The sequence below is a fragment of the Nicotiana tomentosiformis genome, chromosome 2, assembly GCF_000390325.3.
Source record: "Nicotiana tomentosiformis chromosome 2, ASM39032v3, whole genome shotgun sequence".
NCBI lineage: Eukaryota > Viridiplantae > Streptophyta > Magnoliopsida > Solanales > Solanaceae > Nicotiana > Nicotiana tomentosiformis.
The window spans coordinates 45,708,300-45,717,597 of NC_090813.1; the positions used below are offsets into that span (position 1 = coordinate 45,708,300).

Genomic DNA, 9,298 nt, shown 5'->3' on the forward strand with positions numbered 1-9,298 from the left:
GAAGCCAGTTGTGTGGGTGTGGCCTACGCCTTCCCGAAGGACTAGTTTGAGCACAACTCACTTGAATCCATCAAGTTCAACATTCGAACATATGTAAGTGTTGAAAAATTATTAGAAATCATAGTGTGTGTATGTGTATATATGTCATAAATTGTTAAATTGTATGTTTCCAAACTCATTTGAGTTTAAATCTTTGGGTAATCTTTTACAATTTGATATACAGTATACTTCCAGTTGCAAAAAGAAATCCCTCCCGGCTCCCACGCTCTTTTTTTTCCTTATTATCTACTGTAACCATGGTATTTTTCTTTAATTTGCTTTTTCTATGTCTTTTTAGCATTAATATTACCCATAAACTTATTCCGACGCAAGCACCCCTGGTCCGACCCCGAAAAATGGAGATAATTATGACAGCCATAGAAAAGGACTCATGAAGAAGCAAGTGACCAGACTCGAAAGAAAAACAGACAAAGCTATCTAACTGACATGTGGGCCACTGACGTCGATGGTCCAGGCCAGTTATTGTGATGGGCACATATAACACTTCATTCACATTAGAGTGATTTTCTTCCATCTGCTTTGGCCCCACTGCCTTCAAAAGCTTTTTTTTTCTCTCAATAATTATGAAGCCAGTCCCAATCACAAAGATTTGGGTGGGATGCTTTACCATATATGGTTTGACAATTTTTTCATGCTTTCCTGGTTTTGATGACCCTCATTCCCTTTGGAGTACTGTCCTTTTGAATTTCTACTGAGCATGTGTTCGAAGAAAAACAGAGCCAATGAGGAAATTATGGACAATGCTTCTCTTCTTAGTTCATGGATACTTGGAGATTTAGTTGTGGATCCACGATGATCTTTGTAACTTTTTGAATCCACTTGTACGTAATGTCCTTTATGAGTAAGATGAGGCAAGAACCAGCATCCATTTTCACTTTCTAACATACTTATAACTCGGCTAGATTTCAGTTCCGTTCACTTATTGTTTCAATTTCACCTCTGTATACTTTCAACTAGTACGGAACTACTTGTCCTTGTTAGGATAAACAGCCCCGCACTCAACTCTAAGCCAATCCAACAACCATCTTGAAATAATTCAGACTCACTACCATGGGTCGATCACTCTCTATACTAAGAAATTGATGTAACAAAAAGTGCTCATCGTGAGAAATCGCTATGGTACATAACACAACACATTCCATAGCAAAACATACAGAGCGGCAATGAACATTTGATAGAATCTCCTGTATTGTAGCCAACTAAAATGTAAGTGAACAAAGCTACTGCAATTCACAATAAAGCAGGGAAGTAGAACGCCGAACTATAGGCACATACATCAAGAACAAAATCGAGTCAGATAAAGTTATTTACAAGAAGGAAATAAGGGAATACTGTCTAATTTATCTACAGCACTATACTTACTTGCAATCGAGAATACCAATTTACTCTTCTTTTCCTTTTATCTTGAAATGGTAGACAGTTAAAAACATTGGTGGTACAGTATCAGAAAGCCTCTCTTGATGCAGCATCTCCAGGCCCAGCAGGATGAATCTGGACTTAGTAGGAGATGGAGCACCAAAAAGTCCAATCTCATTAATCACATTAGAGCCCTCAAAAGTTTTAGATGTTTCACTCATAAAAATCACAAAATGTGATCTTCAAGCAATCAAACAAGGTTCATGACAAATCAGTCCAGTAATAGGAGGACTATACCGCCACAGTTCTCAGCTCAATCAATCATTTGACCTTCCAACTACGGATTTTTCTTGTAGCCCAAACTGCAATTATGTAGGACAGAAGATCAGTAAAACTCAGAAGTCAATGATATCAAACAGGATATATTTTTTGACAAGCTTTAGTACAATGACGGACCAAGATATTATGCAGCATTCATAAGAGGACTTTTTTCCTCTAAGTTGCATCATTCAGTAAAAAATGGAAGTAATTCTATCTTTAACGAGCCTGACTCGGGGAGAGAAGACAATAGGGATGAGCTTTCAACAAGCTATCGTCATTATGGTACTATAATAGAACCGGACAATATGCAGCATTCATAAGCAGACTTGTAAGCAGAATAAAGGAAGAAAGATAGAGTGGTTAGCTTTCTGGCCTTTGAACGACTGCTGAGCTTGTTAAATGTTATATGCACATATGATAGCTTTCCAGTTGCTGAACTAGTTAGCACATAGAAATATTTGAGCTAAGTGTATAAGAAGACACTAACCAAAGCTATCCTACCTTCTACTGAATCTAGACTCCCCAATTTGCTCTATATACTATAGATTCCAAAGGCATATGTACCTTGTTTATAATGAGCCAGGGATTCTACCCTTTGGCCAGATAAAGTTGACATGATTAGGCTAAACTATTGCAAAAACTCAAAAACTGTTCTGAAACACCTGAAAAGTTTATCATTTGCCGCCGACGGGCTACTCGACTGAGGCAGGTGTTCTTAACAGCTTTCATTTTCTTGCCCCGTATTATACAACCATTTCATTCAATGACCAAGGATATTATCAAGCAAATCAATATGAGCTGCAATAGTATGCTCCAGAGGAAGAGAGGGACAGAGAAAGAGAGAGAGGGGTCCCAGCAAATACATCAACATTATGATGAAAATTCAGTACCTGATCTTCCTGTGTTCTAGTTCAGAAAGCACTCTGAGGATCACGCATTATGATCTGCCAAACCCTAATGTTATGCAGACAATGCTCAGGAGGCACAAGCCAAGAAGATTTGGTAGATTTGTTCTATCTCTTCCCAATACACGGACTTACCATGAAATTCCTCTATTTTCTTCCCACATAAGCTCCCAATTTCGATAAGTCTGGGATCCAAAATGAAAGCTCAGAAGAACCAGTCACAAACATTAAGCTTCCTGGAGCCCACTTGATCATAGGTGGCTCAGTATCTGTACTCATCCAACTGGCTACCTAAGAGATGCAGATGGAAGAATAAGATTGGTCAATACAATCAATTAAGCAAAGAGCTATTGTAACTAAGAAGCTTCACCACTTCTGTATGGAAGAAGCTGCTTGAATTCTTTTCTTTTTCCAATTCGATCTTCAAGTGACACATTCTCCCTTACACTACTAGTATGACTCTCCGCTTGCATCATTTCACATCATTTTCTATAGCTATTTATCAATTGTTAATTAACAAGTCATTCAACTTACAAATATTTCAAAAGGACATTCTTTGTCATCCCATGCACACACCAAAATGTGGCATGATACCAAAAGAAGTGAACTCCCTAGAAACACTCGCAGGGCAAGAGAAGCAATAGAAAAATAGAGGGGTGTGAGCAAAGGAGACAGTGGTTGACTCATCCCTAAAACTAGCAAAAAGAAAAAGTTGGTCCGTAAAGCATTATATTTCCTTCTGAACAGACTCATTTAATCATTTACAAATAAAGTTTCCTGCAAAGAGAATACCAGCATTAACCTCCTCTAAGATTACAGCTAGTGAGTCTTCCCCAAAAAATAATCAAATTATACTAGTATATATACACTTCTTATCATGAGCAAATATAAAGGGTTTGATAGTAGCAGATATATGGTTTTGTTCATACCTCTTTCCCACTCCGGACACTCCAAGCATACACACTACCATCACCTGATCCTGCAAAGTAGTTCAAAGCAACATGTTATCTTTCTCTTTTTACCTTCTCGTTCTTTTGGGACGGGGGATGGGATAAACAAATAAATTTGCTGGAAAAAATTATTTCATTTGGATATGCATCTGAGGATTAAGGAAAAAAAGAAAATGAACCTAACTGTCTATAAGACAAAAGAATCCGATATTCATATACCCTTCTGGAGTTGATTCTGTCCTAACCCTCTACACCGGTTTCTGATTAAGCAGCTTCACGGGCTATAAAATGTCAAGTGATTCTTGCTGCGAGACAACTTTCCCTACCAAAAGACAAGCTGCTAACTAAAGCAATAGATGAATAAGCTTCCTTCTTTCTCCTCCTTTCTCTCTTAAGTTGAATGAAGTTCTTCTAGAAAGATTTAACTAATTTCTAGGGGAGGCTCGAGATCATTTCACCACTAGTACTAAGCACAAAATTTTCGTCATTTTTATTGCACCACTTCTATGATGAGTACCTTCTATGATTGTACCTGTGAAGACTTTCACAAATGGACTAGTGTAATCTAAAAAATATAAGATCTCAAATAAAAAATATGATCTTAATTTAAAGCAGGAAAAGAGGAGGAAATTTTTTTAAGCAAATGCCTATATTCTGCCAGTACGAACTCAATCCATGCAAGTCAATAACATTCACGATTTTGACAATTAATAAGCTAGCCTCAAACACAAATTTGTTGTATTTAAAGGTTCTTTAGTCTCACACTAAACCCCCCTGCACAAATCGTGATTTTCTAAGTTGCTCGAACTTTCCAAAAATATTGTCACACCCGTGTCGGATCCTCCTAAAATACACTACTTTTGGAGGATCCGACACGCACCCGACGGCATCTTCCGAGAGTCCGAGCAACATAGGTGATTTTGATCCCAACTAGTTGTATCTCCTATATGGATCCCTTTGCTTTTATTGCATTTTAGTTAAGTTTGCATTGATTTCTAAAGATTTCAGGTAATTTGAGACAGTTTCCCTTTATGTCATTTTAGGTCTACTTATGTTCTTTGAATTATGTAACACGATAAAAAAATTCTTAATGGGTGGCAATGACACTTGAACCCAGAACCTCTATATGCTCTTATACAACATACAACATTAACTATAATTATAGGAGCTCTCCAGATATCAATTAAGCAACCAACCAAATTCAAGCAATTTTTCTCCATTTATGCAACCCAGCAATGCACACCCACCACCTACAAATAGAAGGAGGCCCTATAGAAGCGAAGTTTATCCTCAGGACCAAACAGTAGTACACAAAATTGCATTCCCATAATAGAATGATCTATACACCAAGATTTGGAAAGTGAGAGACATGATATCCAGAGGACTTGATGCACCATAAAAAGAAAACTGTAGCAATATCATAACTTCAAAATGGAAGAACCAGAGGAGTATTAAATAGCAGGAGCCCAGCATGAATATCATGAAGAAACTGTTACCTGATATAACAAACATTCCTTCTGGGCTGAAAGATGCCTCCAATGTTGAACTACTTGAAACAGGCTGCACATTATATGTTGATAACTGCAGGAAACAGGGTAAAAGCATAATCTATTTAGTGACAATAGTATGGAAAAAATCCAAATGCTCCTCTGAACTCAAGGGTGGAAACAACTCACAAGTGTGCCACGAAACGAATCAAGCACATGAATATGCCCATCCGTAGTTGTCAAAAGCACAAGTCTCCCATCATTACTGAACTTAACGATGTTAGCATCAGACAAATCTCCTCCAACAGAGAAAATTTCAAAAGGCCCCTTCAAAGAGTAAACATTTTTTTTCTCAAAAAAGAGTAAACTTTTAACAAATTAATGAAAGCAAAAGATGAAATTGACAAATATTATGCATATGAGCATATCAAATAGTAATTCATTTTCATGTATCAGATGCAAAACCTTTTCATAATTGCGTGCATCAAACATCCTTATATATCCTCCAAAAGCAATAGCAAAGACAAGTCCTTGCTCATCAATGGCAGTAGCTGGTCTTCCTTGCACTCGAAGAAGGCCCTAAGAACAGTAAACTTAGCAATTAATCAGATAAATGAAAAGAACATTTGGTAAGGACAAATAATGTCAATGAGGTGAGGTCTTTACCTGGCATTTATCAGCTCTTTGATCCCAAAGTAGAACAGATCGATCAAGCGAGCCAGAGATAAAATACTCCTTCCTAGAGCATAAGCTAAGAGACACAACCCTGCAAAAGACAAATACAGACCTCACTTTAGGATTGATATTCATTGGAAATCATATAAAAGTTGATACTGCTGAGAACTATGCCTGTCACGATGACCCTTGAAATACCGCAAGTACTTGTTGTCATGCAATGAAAGAAGCCGTAGAGATTCTGAAACAGTCCATCAAACAAATTAGTAATTCACTTGTTCTGCTTTGCAAGGATTATGCACTTATATTAAAGTATGCCCATACCATCCCAACCATTCTTGGAGGAGTATATAACAGTTGTAGGATGGGAAGTGAAGCTAACCAGATCAACCCCGTACTTTTTGCTGTTAATAGTCTTCAAACATCTGCAGTGACAGATAAATCACATAGCACCTCCAATAACATCGGAAGAAGGCAACAGCAAGATGACATTTCAGAAAAAGAATACATATCTTATGATAATACAAAATGTGGGAGAAGAAGAAGAGCATTTTGCCAAGTTCCTATGAGAAACCACCTTTTTGATAGAAAAGAGTTCCTATGAGAAGCCAATGTGGTTACTATTGATAGGAAAGTTTAAGTTTTAACGCTTGAAAGATTTTTCCGAGTACTTAGGCACATTATATTGCACCATCAACTCTTCTTTTCATGGACCTTAATTAACATCGATGTTATTAATTTAAAAAATAATAGTTTATCCATGCAGGCGTTCTGACATGACCTTTTTTTTGGCCAAACTGATATATCCACTAATTTAGTTCGTCTTAAAAGCTAAATAAAAAAGGGTGACTTCAAATCGCAACTGGAAATAACTATAACAATAACTACGCCTTATTCCCAAGCAAGTTCGAGTCAGCTATATGAATTCTTACTACCATGTTGCTCCATTTAACTCCATCCAGAACCAATATTATACCAACTGGAAATGACTAATAGCTGCAAAAGGAATTTAAATAATTACTGGGTGCAGCAGCACTTTTTTTCTTTTTTGGCAACCAATACGCCATTTTATTGAACATTGCTCTTTTTGGGCAGAGAAGGAATATTAGAACATCTTTAACTTTTCTAATGCATCGCTTATTCAGAAACTGAAAGATCTGAACCACAGCCTACCAAGAGAACCAAAAAACAACAACAAATAAAGTATGAACTATTTAAATAATTACATTGCCTATAAAGTAAAAGAAAGATGCTTACGTTGCATTTGCAACATCATATAGACGAATGGACTCATCATCACTGGCCGTCACCAGATAATTTGATGTTTTATGAAAATCCATTGAACTGATCCTACCACTCTGCATGTAGGCAAAATCTATGTCAATATTTCTAAAATGATTTCACAGTCTAGACACTCTAGTTAAGAAAAACAGCATGTTTCACCAAATAGGATATTCTTAGTGACGAGTCCAACTGATAGGAGATAAAAAAATTGTATGCAATTCTAAATACATCATATGATTCTAACTAGAAAAGTTGCACGGTGATCAATCATAGCTCTTGAAAGTTAGTTAATACTACCATTAGTCAATCTTTCTAAACACAAAGATAGACCAGAATATGCATTAACTAACAAATAAGGATCATGTGACTACAATATCTAGGGCTTGTTCTGTTTGTTGTATAGAAAAAAATAAAAATCCCCAGTATAAACTTCTATACTATTAGTACAATGATTGGTTTTCAGTATAAAACTCTAACTACTACTACAACTCTAATTTTTCCTAATAAGGTAAAAGTTTTTACAACTCTAAATGACTATGTAATACAGAGTTTAGCTTCTTAAGAAAAAAAGAAGGTTCTGAATAAAACTCTATATACCTAATATTTACATAACTTATATCGTAACCTATATATTATTTTGTACCGGTAGAATGCGGAATAAGAATATGTGTATTAGCCATACAAGGATTAGGTAATTTGTCATTTCTGCATAACGATCCATGTATTATTATTCATCACACCAAAACAACCCCTATAGCATAACACCTACAATACATAACTCGTCCATGAATCAAACGACCCCTTAATGTAAGAGCTGAACGGGTCTTAATACTTGTCAAATAGAACCAATCCTTTGTGTGCCTATGTATATTTCTTTCCCAAAAAATTGAGCAATGGATCTGTTTATTTCACTAGCAAGTTCTCCAACTACGTTAACAACCACTAATGTAATTTAACTTTTAAAAAGAAGGTGTATAATGCTCTTATGTATTAGCACTCATCAAAAATCACAAATGATGATAAAACAACTGCTTTAAACCAATTAAAATTTAAATTTAGCTTAGAGAAACAAGATTTTCCCAACTTAAAGGTCAAGCAGCGGTCCGGCTAAGGTTGTCCTACTGGATTTGGAAGTTACATAAACAAAGAGTGCAATTACAATCTACTGCTACTCTTTCTGAACCTAATATTGTACTTTAAGTAATTAACAAGCACCAGTATGAACAATAATACAAAGAAAGGTACAAAAAAACGAGGACATATTTTCAGCTTTTAAGAACTTCAGTTTCCTGTAGCTTATGAAATGCTTAAACAAAGAGTTATAGAAAACGTACATAGTCGCGAAACGTCATGCCGACTTCCATGCTCTGTAAGATTTCTTCAGTGATCTCTAGTGAGACCTTGTCTTCTCTCTCAGGTTGTCCACCTGAGTATAATTTGCAATTGCCAACAAGCAAAAGAAAAATAAAACGAATTAACACAAGGAGAACTCAAATTGCTTCTGCTTCACATTTTATACCCTACCTGCCATGGTTGCTCTTCAATAACTAGAGAGGCAGATTCTATTGCTTCTGCACTACCGACGACGGAAGTTTTCAACTGAGAACGCCTGCGAAGAGATGTCGCGCTTTTCTCTAGGATAACTCAGGATCCGCTAGAATTGGGCCGTTTTAGATACTTGGGGCACCTTTGGTAAAAATAGTATGGCCTAGCCACTTTCAAGAACAAAGTGCACATATATCAATTTTATGATATTAAGCTAGCATTTGGTCATATAATTCTAAATTTATTTTAAAAATTTTGATTTGGTTAAAGTTTGGTTTGAAGATGAAAATCTGTTTGAACATAATTTTTTAAAATATATTTTACTTTTTTAAAAAATATATATATAAAATGTGACTTCTAACTTCTAAAAACTATCAAAAATATCCAACAATACCAAACAAATAAACTTGTTAATCATGTATATGTAGAACCTTTATTGATGCCATTCATTATCATTAAACCATAACCATAGTCCTGAACATAGATAAGTTTGGCACAAATTTATCTTTTTATAATTAACTACATAATACACTATCCTAAAAATCATAACCTGATATTTTAATATCAACTGTTAATAACATAATTACTAGCCACTATAATCCGTCAAATTGCAATAATATTACAAGATCCATCAGTCCAAAAGTAATGATAGTAATTAGCTGGTGGATTAGTTGGTTCATAATAGATTGTGAGCTTTTTTATAAAATACAAAAGT

General features: G+C 35.7%; 1 protein-coding gene across 3 annotated transcripts; it reads right to left on the reverse strand.

The window, feature by feature from the left end:
- Nucleotides 1–1,309: 1,309 nt before the first annotated feature.
- Nucleotides 1,310–8,705, reverse strand: LOC104085138 (protein ANTHESIS POMOTING FACTOR 1). 3 transcript variants are annotated; one of them, XR_683774.4, is made up of 13 exons: nucleotides 8,563–8,705; nucleotides 8,373–8,464; nucleotides 7,012–7,112; nucleotides 6,079–6,179; nucleotides 5,929–5,995; nucleotides 5,746–5,845; nucleotides 5,545–5,658; nucleotides 5,269–5,406; nucleotides 5,089–5,173; nucleotides 3,572–3,621; nucleotides 2,778–2,933; nucleotides 2,628–2,691; nucleotides 1,310–1,778 (listed from the first exon to the last, which is right to left on the reverse strand). XR_683774.4 is itself a non-coding variant. In XM_009589113.4 (12 exons), the coding sequence occupies exons 1-11, from the start codon at nucleotides 8,567–8,569 to the stop codon at nucleotides 2,790–2,792; spliced, it is 999 nt and encodes a 332-aa protein (XP_009587408.1). In that variant the 5' UTR covers nucleotides 8,570–8,705; the 3' UTR covers nucleotides 1,436–1,778; nucleotides 2,778–2,789. The 3 variants fall into 3 exon arrangements, 1 of the variants encoding a protein (XP_009587408.1); XR_683772.4 differs by having other exon boundaries at nucleotides 1,351–1,778; nucleotides 2,628–2,933; XM_009589113.4 differs by lacking the exon at nucleotides 2,628–2,691 and having other exon boundaries at nucleotides 1,436–1,778.
- Between the last annotated feature and the right edge of the window lie 593 nt (nucleotides 8,706–9,298).

Bases quoted from the DNA above. Each gene is read 5' to 3' on its own strand.
- LOC104085138 (XM_009589113.4), bottom strand. The intron at 7,113-8,372 runs GTACGTTTTCTA...GCCTACATGCAG, and splicing joins GCATGACGTTTCGCGACTAT to AGTGGTAGGATCAGTTCAAT. The intron at 2,934-3,571 runs GTATGAACAAAA...TGCATCTCTTAG, and splicing joins GTGTCCGGAGTGGGAAAGAG to GTAGCCAGTTGGATGAGTAC.